Source organism: Manihot esculenta, chromosome 10, assembly GCF_001659605.2.
Source record: "Manihot esculenta cultivar AM560-2 chromosome 10, M.esculenta_v8, whole genome shotgun sequence".
Taxonomy (NCBI): Eukaryota; Viridiplantae; Streptophyta; class Magnoliopsida; order Malpighiales; family Euphorbiaceae; genus Manihot; species Manihot esculenta.
The window spans coordinates 15,283,918-15,301,307 of NC_035170.2; the positions used below are offsets into that span (position 1 = coordinate 15,283,918).

A 17,390-nucleotide genomic window follows, 5' to 3' on the forward strand; every position below is an offset into this window, starting at 1 on the left:
CCCTCGATCTTCAAGAGGTAAGTGTAGATCCATACTTTTTTTCATGTTTTGAATAAGTTTTAAGAAAGGGTTGAGGGATTTGATGCATGTTTAGGCTAGTTGTAAAAGGTTAGGGTTTATGTTGGTTTATTGTTAAATGTATGAAAATGTGATGTTTATGATGTTGTTTGTTGGGGTTTAGACTAGTTTTATACCCCTTATGCATGTTGGAGTGTGTTTGCATGCTGTGGAAAGTTGGGAGATAGGATTTGAGAGTTGTGGGGCTGGAATGCATGAGTTGTGGGGCCAAACCTGCTTGGGAGGCAGCCTTTTGGCTGCCTAACTTGCCCCCGAAAACATGCACTTTCGGCTCTGGAGGGGAGTTTCGGTCGCCGAACTCGCCCCCGAAAGTCCCTGACTTTCGGATCTATGGAGGACCTTCGGTCGCCGAACCTGCCTTCAAAGGACCCCGACTTTCGAATCTGTAGGGACCTTCGGCCGCCGAACCTGCCGCCGAAAGTCCCCTGTCAAGCCTTCCCTTGCCTTTTTTGCATGCATGTTTTATGGTGTTTTAAGGGGTTTTTGGGGAGATGTTTAGAGTCCTTATAGAGTATGTTTGGTCCCTCATTTGAGTCCACCTGTATAGGATCGGACCTGAAGAACCGAGGTGATCAGCAGTGAGTTAGCTGCTCCAGAGTCAGTTGAGTATCAGCCAGAGGTGAGTAGAATACAACTCTTTTTATTTCAAAGCAATTAAACTTTTAAGCATGTACATGCATCATGAATGCCATGTATGTAATAGGTTGTATTGCATTAGAATTCACAAATATGACGCATTGCATAATATGATGTTGATGTGGATGGATATTGGATGACCCATTGGCCCTTGATATGATATGATATGATATGATATGATATGGTATGGAAATCCAGGTCGAGGCCCATTCTACGCCCCTGGTACAAATGGATATGTTATGTTATGATATGTTAAGCGAAAGTCCTGAGGAGCTCCCGTTGTGGGCCGGGCACATTGGATTATGTAGAGGGCCATTGGTAACAAGTCCATCCTTGATGTGAATTGTTTGTGATGTGATGCATTTCATGAAAGCATATGTTTAATGAACCGTTTTTACTGTTCTGCTCACTGGGCTTTTGTAGCTCACCCCTTTCCCCTAACCCCCAGGTTTGTAGGGTCAGAGATAGCAGGAAGTCAGCAAGGGTAATGGCTATGTCATGTAATAGAGTTGTAGTGGACATGCAATGTAATGTAAAGTAATGTAGTGAGGATTAATATTGTGCTTGACCCTAATGTTTATTGTAAATCCCTGTTGTACATGATCTTTATGTAAATATTTTAATGATGAGATATGTTGAACCATGCTTGACATATGAGATGTTGACCCAACTGGAGCATTTGATGAGGGCTCTAGTAAGGGGTTTTATGTATACAGTTATGATACATGCACAGGTCAAGCTTGGTATATGAAAAGTTTAAACTTTTTATGAAAATGTATGATCATGTATGGGATTTTATCAGATCTACAGAATGTATGTTAGGCTTGCTATGGGTTTCGGCGACCTTAAGTCAATATGAATCCTAGCGCCGGTAGCGGTCCGATTTTCGGATCGTTACACACAGGCCTGCTGGATTTTATCCTTTAGCTCTGCAGAGTCCTTGTAGTCTTGTGAACGCTCCTCACAAGCCTGTCGGACCCTGTCCTCTGCAGCCCGAGCATCCCTTAGCAATGAAGTACACCTCTCCTCCAGGATAGAGACGTCTTGGCGGAGTTGTTGCTGCTGAAGGTGAGACTCCTCTGCTGCTGAAGCCATGCCTTTCAAGTTCTTAATGTATTTAATGAGCTCCTGCTGGAGGACAGTAGTACAAGCTAAGGCCTCATCATGCTGGGCCCTGGCTTCATCACATTGGTAGTAGGACTCCTCCAAATAGGACAATTGTGCTAAGGTCTTATCTTGCTGAGACTCAGCTGTAGAAGCTCATTGGGGAGCCTAGGTAATCTCCTCCCTCATCTCCCCAAGTTGCATAGTAAGGTCCTCAATTTGCCCTTGAAACTTAATGATATGTCTACGGGCCTCACCAGTGGCAACAATGTTCTCATCTCGGCGCTCCTCAACAATACGCTGCTCCACCGAGCTCTGAAAGGACTGATTTTGAGCATCAATCTCCATGAATACCTCAAAGGCCTGCCACAGAAAAACAAAAACAGAGTTAAAAAGCCAAAGAAATCAAAGATCCTTAAGAGAACATATGACTTACCATCAGGAACATCTCCCTCAAACTATCCTCGAGGTCATTGACTGTGCGGTTGTTGAAGCCGGTAAAAAATAACTTTTTTGATTATCAACAATTTTATAATTGCAGATAGTGGCAAAAGGATCGAATCCTCAGTGAATTGATACTTACCTATTTTCCTTATCAAGACCAAGTAAATAAACTGAAAGTAAAATAAAAGTGGGGGTTTTGAAATTGATTGAATTAAACTAATACGGAAAGCAATAAAGTAAAGTAAATAATTAAAGTAAAGAAGATTCAAATATGAGAAAAGCTCTAGTTGAAGAATTAGATCCAGTTCAGTTGTTGGGATTGATCATTGACACTTAGGTTCCTTTGTTTGATTTAATAAATTAGTTATGGAGGTGGAAGACGCTTTTCACCACCATATCCCTCCTTAAGCATAAATTAATTAGGGAACGTCCTCTAACTAATCACTAATCAACAAGTTGCCAAGGAATGTCCTTGGGCCTTTAGCATCTAACAACTGTCAATTGCATTAAGAAATAGAGAGACTTAATTCTAGCTACCCAAATGTATGGTGATATTGCTAGATCATGCAATTTTCTTAGTTTTTACACCAAGGGTTACTTAAGTTTGAATAATCCAAGCAATTACGAACTTAAAACTATCCAAACTAACAGATTATCACTTTGCAATCAAGAATCAATGGGCCCTATTGATCTAAACAACAAAGTAACAATGGAATTAAGCATGAAATTGCATAAATATTGAAAAAAAAAAGATAAACAATGTATGTTCAGATCTCACAATCCATAAAACAACTAAAGTTTCACCTAATCTTCAACTAGGAAAAAATGTTTCAGCCACTCATGGCTGAAACAAAATAAAAAATAAAAGAAAGAGAAGAAGAAGAGAAGTGGCCGGCGGAAGGAAGAGATGGGTGGCTTGCTTGCCGAATGTGGAGGAAGGGTTGGGCGTGCGGCTTGGAGAGGCTTTTTATAGCCCAAGGTGCTGCCCTAGATTTCCTTGATGAGGTGGAGCCTTCTTTTGAATTTTGAATTTTGAATTTTGAATTTTGAATGTCCTCTTTTGAATTTTGAATTTTGAATTTTTGGGAGGCAAGTGCATCTTCTTGAGATTTGGTTTCCTGAATAAGCTAAATTGAATGCTGAATTTTGAATTTTGAATTTTGAATGTTCTCCTTTGAATTTTCAATTTTGAATCCTTGGAGGCAAGAGCATCTTCTTGAGATTTGGCTTCCTCAATAAGGGAAAGACTTCTTGAAGATTTGAAATTTGAATTTCAAATTACTCAGCTGACTGTACTTTCCTTATTTATCTTTACTTCAGCTGCAATTTGGCTTGTGCAAACAACTTGTTCTCCTTTATCCTCTTTTAGGTAGTTTTAAGAGCAGTTTCACCAAATTACCTCTTTACACCATTTTCTGCAAAATAATATCAAAACCACAGAATTAGACAGAAAAAGTGTAAATTAACATTAATAACAATATGATAAAATGGTCTAAATTTGGACTGATCAGTCATATAAAGAGCGAGAGCTGAAAACCGCCTGTTGCTTGATAGAGCAGGCGAGGTGGCTGATAAGAGCCAAGAAATGAGGATCAGAAGCATTTGGGATCCCCCCGAACATCTTTTCACACAGCATCTTAGCTGCAGAAGTCAACATGGACTCAGGGGTCACCTCTGCAGCATTAGCTCGTTGTCTGCAGTAGACGATAGGTGCTCCACTGCTTTCTTCCCTTTGTCGGTAGAGGGGGGAGGGGTTGTTCTCGCAGGTTCTATAGTGCGAGCTTGCTTGGCAGCCCTACCTCCAATCACAATAGCCCCCACAGCATGGAGGGGTGGAATGTCAGAGGGTCAACCCCAGTGCCCTCTTCCGAGCTACTCTCGATGGACTCGCTGAGTGCGATGGGCTCCTTAGGAGTCTGTTTGGGAGTAGACAGAGTCTTGGTTGGAGCTAGCGTCTTAGCAAGAATGGATGTCCTTGAAGTTGTGGAGTGAGAAGTCCCTGCCACAGGTACCAAGGCCAGAGAAGGCGTAAGGGTAGGGGCAGCATGACGAGTCACAATTGTAGGGTTCACAGCCTGTGTAATACCCGGCTAGACTCCGGTATCGGAATCCCTACCGTCCGGTGGGATCTCGAACGTCGAAAATCTCTAGAAGGGTAAGAACATGTTTTATAAAATGCTTTCATGTATTTTAATGTTTTAAGTATAAAAGAAAATGAGTTTTTACATGAAAATAGCATTGGAGGAAAACCCAGGTTCGGCCGCCGAAAGTCAAGTTCGGCCGCCGAACATGCATGCATTTTGGAGGCACGTTAGGCCCCCGAAAGCATGAGTGAGGGAAGTCCAGGTTTGGCCGCCGAACCTCATGTTCGGCCGCCGAACATGGCATGCATGCGGAGGCACATTCGGCCCCCGAACGTGGTCTGGCCAGCCACTATAAAAGGGTCCCTTAGCCGAAAACGGGCGAGCTTTTCCCCATTTTCGGCCAAGGTGAGCTTTCCGCCGTCCCTCACCCATTTTTGATGTTCTTCCTCTAAATCTTTCAAGATTTTCACTTGTTTTCACTTGGTTTTGAAGATTTAAGCTTTTGAAACAAGTTTTGGAGCTTTGGGAACTCAGGAGCTCATTTTCGTGGATCTCCAAGTTTTGATCGTCTCCCTCTCGATCTTCAAGAGGTAAGAGCCGATCTTAAGCTCCTTATGTGTTTTAAATAAGTTTTATGCAAGATCTATGGGTAGAAATGCATGTTAGGTTATATGTTGAGTTTATGGGTTATATTGATGATTTGAGCAATGTATGTTGATTTTTGTGTATTTGAAGTGTTGTAGTTGGGGTATACGACTGTTTGAGACCCCTAGGTATGATGTATGATGTGTATGCATGTTTTAGAACTAGCTTTTGCATGATTTGAGCTTGGGAGGCAAAATGTGCATAAAAGAGCTGAGTTTCTGCCCTTCGGGAGAAGCTCAGGTTCGGCCGCCGAAGTGACCTTCGGCCGCCGAACCCCCTTTGTGGAGGCAGCATTCGGCTGCCGAAGTTGCCCCCGAAAAGAGACTTTCGTCTCTGTCCAGGACTTTCGGCCGCCGAAGGTGCCGCCGAAAGTGCCTGACTTTCGGATCTGTCCAGGGCTTTCGGCCGCCGAAGGTGCCGCCGAAAGTGCCCTGTTCAGCCATTTCATGCATATTTCTATGTGATGTTTTCCTGAAGTTTTAGGGGGTTTTTGGGGAGTTTATTAGAGTTACGTTTATGTATGATTGGTCCCTCATTGGAGTCCACCCGTGTAGGTTCGGACCCGAGGAACCGAGGACCTCAGCAGTGAGATAGCTGCTTCAGAGTCTGTAGAGCTTCAGCCAAGAGGTGAGTGGAATGAACCTTAAGTTTTTAAATAAATGAAATATAACTTTTTGGAGCATGTTCATGCATCATATATGCCATGTGATATTTTAGGTTGTTTGCATTAGTATTCACGAATATGTTGCATTGCATAATATGATGTGGATGCGGATTGGCTATTGGATGATCCTCTAGTCCTCTTATGGTATGATATGATGATGATGATACGGTATGGATTGCCAGTGAGGCCCATTCTACGCCCCTGGACTATGTTAAGAGAAAGACCAGTGAGGCCCATTCTACGCCCCTGGCATATCGGAATGTTATGTTATGTTATGTATGTAAGGGAAAGACCAGTGATGCCCATTCTACGCCCCTGGCACGATTGGACTATGTTGAGGACTATAGGTGACAATACCATCCTTATGTGATATGTTTGTGATGTGTTGCATTTCATGGAAGCATGAACTATTTAATATATGTTTTCTCTATTCTGCTCACTGGGCTTTATAGCTCACCCCTCTCCCCTAACCCCAGATGTGCAGGTACAGGGTAGACCAGGAGGTTAGCCAGAGTATGAAGTGATGTTATGTAATAGTTAGATTGTGGACATGAAAATTGTATTATGATGTAATGTAAAAGAGTTTTAAGTTATGTTATGTAAATTGAATATTGAGGATAGAGTTGTGCTTGACCAATACAGATTGTTAATCCCATTTGTATGTACATGGTCTTTATGATATGAGATGTGAGGTTATGTTTCAACCAAGCTTATGTATGATGAGATACCCCATTGGAGCATTTGATGAGGGCTCCAGTGGAGGTTTATGTTATGTTTATGTACAGGTTGAGCTTGGTTGTTATATGAAAATGTTTACAGGTTTATGAGTACTGTTGATCATGTATGGGATTAAGCAGGATTACAGGTTATGTCAGGCTTGCTACGGTTCCCGGCGGCCTTATGCCGATCTGGATCCTAGCGCCGGTAGCGGTCCGGATTTCCGGGTCGTTACAGCCTGGAAGACCTCTCGGGTTACGTCAGCCACCGTCTTGTTGGCCTTAAAGGCTACCAGAGTCGCCTTCATGCTTTGAGACAGGGTGAAGTTCTTTGGAAGCTTGGTGTCCATGTACCAGCAGAAACTGAAAAGAAAATACCAATCTGGTTAAAACTCAAAGCAACAAGAGGAAAATACAACAAGAAAGAAAAACAGAAAAATAATAATACCAGTTTTCCAGCAGTCTCAAAGGCTGAACATAAATATACACTTCTCAACGTCATACTTCTTCTTTACAGAGGTTAGTCGAAGAAGGCAAACTTGGTCCACCAAGGTTAACTGGGAAAGTCGTTGTAACACTAAAGGACTTCCCCTAAGAGAGTTCGACATCCCAATTAATCCTCGAGCTCTCCTTTAGCTCGATTACCACAAAAGCCTCAGCTTAATATTTTATTGAGCCCTTTTACTCAATGAAGATGGACAACCCTGCTCGAGGACCAAAGTAGTAGAACTAAGGGTGGACCTGACAAGATGAAAGAAGGTACAGAACAATGCAATAGAGGAGGCAAAACCCAGCACAAACAAACAGATTCAAAGCAGCACATGAATAGGATGAAATTGGGAGACATAATATGGAGAGTCACCCTAAAGAGACGGAAGACTTCAATGAAGAAATGAGTAAAAGGGAAGGTCAGCCTGAAATCGTGATGTTTGACAAAGAAGACCAGGTTGTGCATTTGTTGGGCATCTATTAAACCCGCCGAAGGTGGGTTGGGAAGGACAATGCTCTCATTAAGAAGGGAAGTCCTAATCTTATATATGATGGTATCGGCATAGTCACTAGAAAAGAAATGAAAAAGAGAAGAAGGGGTGATAGAGGACACCAAACCCACATCATCGGGAATTCTAACGGAAGCCATGAGAAGAGTAAGACGTACCTCATATCAGAAAAACAAAAATTACAAAGAAGAGATAGGGCGAAATAACATAAGCAACGCAAAAGGCAGAACAACAAGTAGAATAAAAAACGTAAATTTGAAATGGGTGAAGACAAAGAGAAGACATTTTGACAAGAGCACTCCTAGAGCCACGCAATAATAATTAGAGTTTCAGGATTTAATTAATGAGTGGATAAATGACACTTGATGACCATTAGGCCTTTGATACTTAGACTATGACTAAACCCACATTGGACAAGGTAGACCATAACCCTATTAAAACCCAATACGCAGGCCTGTCCCTCAATACTCATTCTAGGACTCGCTCGAACGGGCCAGACAAGGCAGGGTTCAGGCCCATGTGTAAGAGGTCCAGCTCAATCGACTTGATAGATTCACGGGGCAACAGACCCCTAGACGTCCGGGATCATGTCCACATGGTGCTAGAGGGAATAAAATGGCCGCCTTATAATAGAAAATGACACAGTACGTCCATACGTATGGCCATTGTGACAATGGCATGACGTACAAATATAAAATAGCAATTACATGTCACTAGAAGACAAAAGAGAAAAGAATAAAAAAAGAAAAGTATAAGCTAGCCAGACAAAACTTACAAAAAATACGCCTTAATCCTACTTTCAATTAGATCACCTCAGTATTTATATGTGATATTTTATATAATAAGAATTCATTTATAATAAATATTTATTATATATAATATATTTACTATTATATATGAGAAATATAAATCATATTTATTTTCCATATAATATTTAAATTAAGAGAATATATTTTCATTAATATAAAATTTTATAGATTATATTATAATTTATTATTAATTTTTTTTATATTCAATTTAATTTTTAAGCTATAAATATGAAAAATTATAAATATTTGATTTTATTATCAAAATTTGAAGTTTTAAATATAAACGAATTTAGATAATAGATTTCCAATACATAAAACTCAAACCATAGATGTCTAACTTGTCACGGTTATTAACTTTTAAATCTAAAAACTGTTCTATACCCGATTATAGATTAAAGAAATCCGTCCTATTGTAGTTTAGTTGATCGAATTGAGTATCCAAAGACGCCCAACCATTTGCTATCTCTATTCTCAAAGCTACGCAAGGGAAATTGGTTTTTCTCTTTTCTGTTATTCTTTTGATTAGAAACGTCTGCACCATCTAAATTCCTTCAATCTCTTGTTCTCTTTATTGCAATTTATAGTATCTCCATTCTTTTCTTCCTTCTTTCTGAATCGTATCAATTTTTTTTTTCCTTTTTTCTTCTTTCTGAAACTAAGAGTTCTTGGAATTTCTTCCTATTTTTGGTTGGTATCAATTAGTTTCTTGAATCTCTAACTAAATCATAGATTACATATCATTTGAAGACACAAAAAACTATGTCTGAATTGGATGACAGAAGATGCAGAGGAATTGTCTACAGTGTAAATAGAAATACACGATTGGCCATGATTGTGTTCAGCTACCATTTATGGTGAATATTATAAATGATATAGTAGATGAAGAAGCTGCATTCAATGAGAATGTTAAAGAAGAAAAAGTTCTAAATGGAATGAAGAAGGCCAATATTCTGAGGGATTCAACCTGTTCCTTGCATAAGAAATCATTTTCAAATGATCAATTTTTATTTTTTCATAGATGGAAGATTATGCAATTGTGCCTTTATTTCTAGCCTGCCCAGTGCAAGATATTCAGAGTGGGAAGAGCTATCAATCCTTGGTGAGAATTTTCCTCGTCCCACTGAGCCTACTGAAGTTTGGGTCAATGTCCTTGAAAACAGATGTGAGAGGCTTTGGTCATTGCATAAAAAAGGTATAAAAAAGGTAGCAAACGTGTTTCCTTTGGTCAATAGGAACTTGGACAAAAATCACAATAGTTTAATCTCTCTCAGCTTTGTACACAATGCTTTCATTCCGATAAATATCATTATGTTTTACAGCAAGCAGTAAGCAACATCAACATTAGGGACAAATGTCATATGTTATCGTCTTTTTTCTTTTCTTTTCCTGAAGGGGACCAAAAAAACTCTTTGACAGAAGACTAATCACAACAAAGGCAACCCAGAAAAAACAATGAAAATTGAATATTCTCCCACTCGTATTAACTAGTTAGGTCAGTTCCTGCACCTAAATCATACTGTAACTGATATTTGATACTTCTGAGAATCTGAGTAGAGTGGAACCTGAACAACATCCTACGTTGACAACCAATCTCCACATCCCTAGTCACACTTTGCTGAACTACTTGGAACCCTGTACCAAAATGAATGTTAAATCCTTCAGCTAGTCCCACAGTATCCACATTTGTAAAAACAGTAGCAGGAGTAAAATAACAAAAAGAGAGGGAACCAAAGACCAAAAGAATACGTGTAAAACAACTGGACCTAAACAAATATAATATATGTTTTTTCAAGATAGTTACACATGCAATTTCCCCATAAATCAATTAGTGAATGTGAAATTAATGATAAAATATGCCATCCAAAGCATACTTACACGCAATTATAAAAATACTAGCTGCTACTCGATGTTGATGAGAAAAACAGGATAAGAACAAAGTCCAACTTGGTTTCTCAATATTTATGTATTTATGCAGAAGAAAATACATAACGGAAATTAAAAAATAAAAAAAGAATAATGCCAGTTATTGTTGCATGAAACAAGCTTAAAAATAGAGTAACCAATATGCCAAAGTAAGGTGCTTATAAAAGAGAATGGAGTTCACAAGTCACAAATCAAAAGAGAAATGCTAGGCAACACAACAATATTAAAAACAAGTGCATCTAAATAACTATCTATGCTAAAGACCTTTTAACAGAAAGTATAGATTGATTAAATAAAATTTGTAGACGTTTCACAAAACTCTGGATCAGATGTCACAATATCCCCACATGCAGGATTTAAACTGATCTAATGTCTTTGGAAGATAATTACAAATATGCTTTCAATAGAAGGTCCTACTTACTGATGGACAAACAAATTGGCTAGTACCAGCAGGAGCAGAATAACATAATAAAGCATACCCATTGATGAATTGATAGCGTATTTAGTGTTTGGTATGCTATACATGGTCAAATTCATCAAGATGCTAATAATGGACTAATTTTCCATGGAGAATATTCATGAAAGTCATCTGATATAGATGTGCTAAAAAAACCCACTTGCTCAAGTAGAAAGCAAGATGTAAAATCAATCAGTATGTCATGATATTTGTTATGGGCCCGTAAATAGGATCTGGAAAATCCTCCTCTGGCTAGACTGATTTTTCCTGGTTAATGTTTTTACTTTTCTTTGAGAAACCTATTGTGAAATAAATTGAGAACTCTTTGAAAGAATTCTCGAATCTTATAAACTGATGAATAATATTTTCTAAATGTCTTATTTAATGATCTTTAGTGTCTTTTTATAGTGAAGGCTACATTCTGATTGCATCAACATTTGAATTCAAAATACTTTATATCTTCTATTTAAATTTAAAATTTAAAAATTAAACTAAAGATAGTAACTAAAAAATCAAATTAGAGATAACAATCTAAGATACTGATCTTATTTGTTGCAATTACTTTGATTAGAATCTATCAAATAGAAGGATAATGCATATCTATATAATATTACCCCCTTCTTGGAGAAAAAGCTTGTCCTCAAGTTTGTCCCCAGTCATCTGGTTCAATAATAGGAGACCCTAGATCCTTTAATTCCACCCAAAATAAGTTTTTGCACTAATGGTTAAAAGAATATGTCTCATCACAGTTGTAGCTAAGTCTATCCTGCTAAGTCTTTTAATAAATGGAGTTAAAAGTGCTTCCAACATTTGAAGATGCTGCATTACTAATTCCCTTAGACTGTCATCTTCTAACCCAATTGTTATTTCTTCTCAAATGTTTGAGCAAAATTCATTGTTGAGACTAAATTGGGAAGGTTTTGTAGTTCTACCTCAAGTCGAATAGTCTCAGACAATCCTACAGTAAAAAAGTTGGTTGGTTTGAACCGTTGTCGCTCTTGCTACTAAGGATTGAAATTGACGCTTATAATCTTCTACTGATCCAACTTGCTTCAAATTCACCAATTCCCCGAAGAGATTGCTACACAAAAGAGGACCAAATCACAAGTTGCAATTATCTTTGAACACTTGCCACATGTCATTCCAGGTTCTTCCTATTCAAGTAAACACTTGCCACATGTCATTCCAGGTTCTTCCTATTCAAGTAAAACCTATTCAAGTAAAATGGTATACTGACTTTATCTGCTTTCATTGATTTTGAAAAAATTGTTCACATCGATTAAGCCATCCATCAAATGAGGAAAAATCAAGTTTCGTATATCTAGACACTATGTACCTTTCAAAATGATCATGAATGAGCTCTGAAACTTGATGAGCAAAGTCGTTGAATCAAGCATCAGTTTGTGTTTGTTGCATGAAAGGGTTTAACTTCTCTTCCAAAATTACTAAATCGCCCATAATGACCGGCTCTAGTACCAAGTTGTTATGGGCCCTGTCTATTAACTGGAAAATCCTTCTCTCTCTAGACTGATTTTCCCTTATTAATATTTTTGCTTTTCTTTGAGGAATTTATTGTAAAATAAATTAAGAACTCATTTGAGAGAATTCTCGGATCTCAAGTGATGAATAATATTTTTCGAATGTCTTATTCAATGATCTCAAGTGTCTTTTTATAGTGAAGACTACATTCAGATTGCATCAACATTTGAATTCAAAATACTTCGTATCTTCTATTTAAATTTAAAATTTAAAAATTAAACTATAGATAGCAACTAAAAAATCAAATTAGAGATAATAAGCTAAGATACTCATCTTATTTGTTACAATCACTTTGATCATAATTTATCAAATAGAAGGATAATGCATATCCATAACAATATTCTTTTGGGACAGTGATGATATAAAGGTCCAACCAACAGTACAGAAGGTTCACAACTGCAGAATTAAAAATTAAACCAATAGAAACTATCAGAGTTCCTTAACTGAAAATCTGGGACACAGCACGGAAGTAGATTGATATGACGCCAGCTAGGTTATCAACCTTATTTCAATAAAGCAAACATAACACCGCAGATTTTGGATCCTTGATCGTGCAGAGAAAATGAGGAGAAATTTAAGAGCAATAAAAAAAAAAGGGAGAGAGAAGAGAGAGAAGAGAGATTAAATTTCTACTCTATTGTTTGGATACCTTACTAAAATAGAGGAGAGATAGAATTTATCTCCTAATAGAAGTATATAATTGCCACAGTATTATTTTGTTATTTTATAATGTTAAGTGTATGTAGGTAACATTGATATAGAATAATATATAATTATCTCCATTTTCCTCCATTTCATTCCAAATTGGGAAGAAAAGTTTTGGGTTAATGAAGGAAAATTGGTTCCCTTCATTTTTCCTCACTTGTCTCATTTATTTGCTATCCAAACAAAGAAAATTTGAGAAATCACATTTCCCTTTTCTTTCTCTCCATTTCCTTCCAAACAAAGAAAGGGTTAATGAATTTAAAAGGAAATTTTATTAGAGTTTAGCTGAACTTAGCAAATTGCAATTTATCACCAGATGCATTCCTTGTCTCATAGTTATTCAAGATAGGCTTAGCAGACAACCTTTTCCAGGCATAAGGCATAACTAAGCACCACCTCTGTTTATTTTGACAGGCAACAGTTATATTTTTTATTTTCTTGAGAGAGAGAGAGAGAGAGTGCTGCAATGTATTTCAATTGAAAATACATATGAGAATGAGCGAGAGACTTCCAACAACATAGAGAGTTCCACTGTGCTCTCTAGCCAGTCCCCTCTCGATCTCCTTCCAAACACTCCAAAAAGAGCCCTGTTTCTTGCTTTTATTATTCCTTTTTTTTTTCCACTTATCACTTTCTCTCGGTCCTCTATTTGCCCGTTCTCTCTTTACTCTTGTTCTCTTAATTTGTTTCCCCTTAGCTCATTATTTCCTTTTCTATTTTCCATGTCTGACTGAAATTCAAGAAACCATTAATATTTTTTCCATCAACCATATGGAGATATGCACTAACATCCTTTTCTGTATCAATTGTGGAGTCTAAGACTTTTGTCTTCCTATGTATTTTCTTTAGCACTATGAGTCTATGCCAGAATGCCTTGGTATGAAGTATGAAATTTGGACTTTTTTTTGTTTGGGGGTGGGGGGGGGGGGGGGGGGCGTTGGTGTTAGCAGAAACAGAGACTTACCTATTGGATCTTCTTTTCCCCTCTTGATGGTAGTGGAATCTTCTTTAAAAGGCTATCATCAATTTTCCTATACTGTGTTTGAATCATTCTGTGTGTTACAGACAACTTTTCTTCAATGTGGTGCTGGCATTTATCATAAAGTACAGGAACTGAAAGACTAAGGAGAACCCCTGCAGAATGAACATAGGAAAAGGAAATATTATTTAGCTAACCCCTTAATCATATGCCCATTAAGAGAAATAATGGAGTAAAGACTTTTACCAATATAGATAAGAGTGAGGAGATTGCAGAAACTACCAATATATGACGCTATCCAGAAACCAACAGTGACCTAAAAAATCACATAAATGTAAATAATGCAAGGAAAAAACAAACCACTTGAATCAGTAAAAATAGGATTAAATATAAATGAACCTTGAGGTTTTCAACAATACACTTTGTTCTTACTGTAATACAATTTGAGTATTAGCAATTTTAGGCATTAAATATTGTTAATAATTTGACATTTTAGTCAATGATTATAAAATTATAAAATTCACTTAGTCAATAATTTGACATTTTAGTCAATAACATTTTATTTTAGATTAGATTACACTTCAGTCTCTAAATTTAATAGGACTATAATCTCTAAAGTACTATACCACAAAACACTTTTAAGTTCCTCAATATCTTGTGATTTTCATGGATGGTAGTGTAGGGATTAAAATAACTGATTTTTAAACAACAATGATCAAAGTGTATTTTAAGGAAAACATCAGAAATTATTTTATATTTAACCCAAAAAATAAATGAAATAAAGTAATCCAATATCTTGCACAAAAAATTCAACTAAGGCTATATTTAGTTATCTAATAACCTGAAGGAATAATTTCAAATTTCTGCCCATTGTAATCTCACGTGCAATTGACAGTGCATGATTGGCATACACTTGAAGCACACCAGCAGCCTTGACAATAGTCTCCTCAGAAATTTCCAGGTCGGGCAGGGGAGGCAGAGGCCTGAAGAACAGAAATAATCATTTTTCCATTTTAGAAAATGAGATATATCCTTTTTCCATAAAAGATAATCCATGTTTTGCTTCATTATTCAAGTAGAACTGATGAAAGGCAAAAATACAATTCAAATTAGAAAACGTTGAGAGATGCAAAAGGGCCGTGAAAAAGAACCTGTTGAGAAGCGAAGCAGATTTGGCCCAGAAGAAGAGAATAACAACGAGAAGGAGCAACACATTGGCTACAAAAGACAAGAGATTATAGCCAGCTAGCTCAAACAGCATCCACATGGTAGTCGCCATCCCTAGAATCGTAACATTTCCACTCCATATCTTCCATAACAGCAAATCAGCAACTATTCCAATAAATAAAATACCCAAAATTAGAAGAAAAAAAATTATCATCTGAAAGATCAGATCCATCTGGAGTCAAAATCACAGACAATTATGATTATAGATAAATGGATCCCGTTCATATCGAGTAATAATCAGACTATTTGAGAGGAGAGGTTCACCTGCGCCGCCGCCAAGAGCTTGATGAACGGATATGCGACGAGCAGGAATAGATTCTCCCATGAAAATCGAATATAGGGTTTGTAGAAACAGATTGCAGAGGAAGAGAGTGAGATATAGTATAGACAGGGAAGATAAATAAATACTAAACGGTACTGATAATTGATGAAGAAGAAGAGGAAACTGATATAGGGAGATGGTTCATAACGGATAGATTAGTAGCCTCGAGATTTTTTTTCTCCTTTTTATTTACTCAAAAGCCTTTCCTTGACATTTTAATAGGAAAAATTACTTTTTAGTCCTTCTGTCTCTCTTTTGACAACCCAACACTTAAGTCCCTCATTTTCTCTTCAATTCGAGTTCATGGTCCTTTCATAAAAAATAGTCGTTTGGTCAAAGAATCTAAGTTGAGAAGTAAAATTTTTTACCAAAAATACTCTTGATAAACTTGTTAAAACCCCTTTAAACCTGAAATCCCTCCATTCTTCTTTTCCTTCGTATCTTCTCTATTTCTTTTATCCTCTCTGCGCATCTCTTTTTCTTCTTCTTCCTCTCAATCCTCCCCTCTCTCTTCTTTTCTCTCCATTTCTCCAACTTCTTTTGTCTCCATTTCTTATTCACTAATGTTGTTCAAAGGTTGGTAGTGGTGATATCTCATCCTACAACTTTTTTATTTTGACATACTATTTAAATCAGTTCTTAATTATATATTGGCTAGATAGATCTGGTTGTTGCTACCCTCGTGAGCATTCATATCTGCGTTAAATTTACAAGCTAACTTCTCAAAGTGAGTGCTTTTCTGTTAAAGACCCCCCATGAGTGGTAATTCTATTTTATTGACATTTGATAACAATGATCTAATGAATGAGTTTCTACCTGGTGAGCAAACTTGTCTTAGTCAATGGTTTGAAGATATCAAGCCATGGCAACATGGCGTTTACAGTGGCCTCTTCACCTGAAGCATTTGGAGTCAGCTTTGTTATGGAGCGCTCTTTTTGTTATGCTTATGTTTTTTATTGTAGTGTTGGGAAACTGATGGGCTCGCTCCAATGCAGAGTGCTGGCTTGAAATGGCTTAATGGGTGGCATTTGGGTTTCTTCTTCATCTCACCTATTACAAGGTTCTTATATTTTCCTCTAAAAACGATGTGCTCTATTTTTCATATTTTCAACATGTAGCCTCTAGTAATTAGCTTCACTTAGCTTTGTGATTTTAGATTTAGTTTCAGTGAGATGTTCTTCAACTCATTTTGTTATTATGGATTTGTAAAGGAAGTTGGAGTAATGGAGAGAAAATAAGAGAGAGGGGAGGATTGAGAGGAAGAAGAAGAAAGAGAGATGAGCGAAGAGGATAAAAAGAAATACATAAAGATACTGAGGCAGAAGAAGAATGGAGGAATTTCACGTTGAGAGGGTTTTAACAAGTTTATTAAGGGTATTTTTGGTAAAAAATTTCACCCCTCACCTTAGACTCTTTGATCAAACGGCTATTTTTGATGGAAGGACTACGAATTCGGACAGAAAAGAAAGTGAAGGACTTAAGTGTTGAGTCGTCGAAATAGAGGAACAGAAATGTTAATTACGTTAAACTTCAGGGATTAAAAAGTAATTTTCCCATTTTAATAATTATAAAACAAGTTCTAGTTTCGAATTCACTATTGTATATATAAAAAAATGTTGAAAACAAAAATTAGCCTTTTAAGCACAAAAATGTGCAAATCATGTAAACTTACATGCATGCAAACAGGGACGGAGGGCCATGGACTCCTAAAAACTTACAAATTATTTAGGGGTCATTTAGATAGTTTTATATATAACAGAAAAAATTATTATTCAATTTTTATATTTTAAAAAATTAATTAATTAATTTTTATTTTAAAATTACTTATTTAAAATATTTTTTATTTTATAAAATTAAATTTTCAATTTTTATCAAATAAATTTTTATTCGTCTTTAATATTATTTATTTTATTTAATTTTAATTATTTATTTTATTTGTCCCTTTCATTTTTTATTTTTTTAATTCAAAAAATTTATTTTTTATTTTTAAAATTTCTACTTCAATGGGTAAATTTTTTTAAAAAATTATTTATTCATTGCATAATTTAATTTTATATGTT

The 17,390-nt window shown here is 36.7% G+C and overlaps 1 protein-coding gene across 7 annotated transcripts; it reads right to left on the reverse strand.

Moving 5' to 3' along the window:
- Window positions 1-9,418: 9,418 nt before the first annotated feature.
- Window positions 9,419-15,499, reverse strand: LOC110625019 (reticulon-like protein B11). 7 transcript variants are annotated; one of them, XR_006352331.1, is made up of 8 exons: window positions 15,273-15,499; window positions 14,933-15,113; window positions 14,623-14,764; window positions 14,028-14,097; window positions 13,767-13,936; window positions 12,542-12,599; window positions 11,491-11,639; window positions 9,419-9,810 (listed from the first exon to the last, which is right to left on the reverse strand). XR_006352331.1 is itself a non-coding variant. In XM_021770506.2 (6 exons), the coding sequence occupies exons 1-5, from the start codon at window positions 15,331-15,333 to the stop codon at window positions 13,767-13,769; spliced, it is 624 nt and encodes a 207-aa protein (XP_021626198.1). In that variant the 5' UTR covers window positions 15,334-15,499; the 3' UTR covers window positions 9,419-9,810. The 7 variants fall into 7 exon arrangements, 1 of the variants encoding a protein (XP_021626198.1); XR_006352330.1 differs by having other exon boundaries at window positions 12,542-12,641; XR_002489497.2 differs by lacking the exon at window positions 12,542-12,599.
- Between the last annotated feature and the right edge of the window lie 1,891 nt (window positions 15,500-17,390).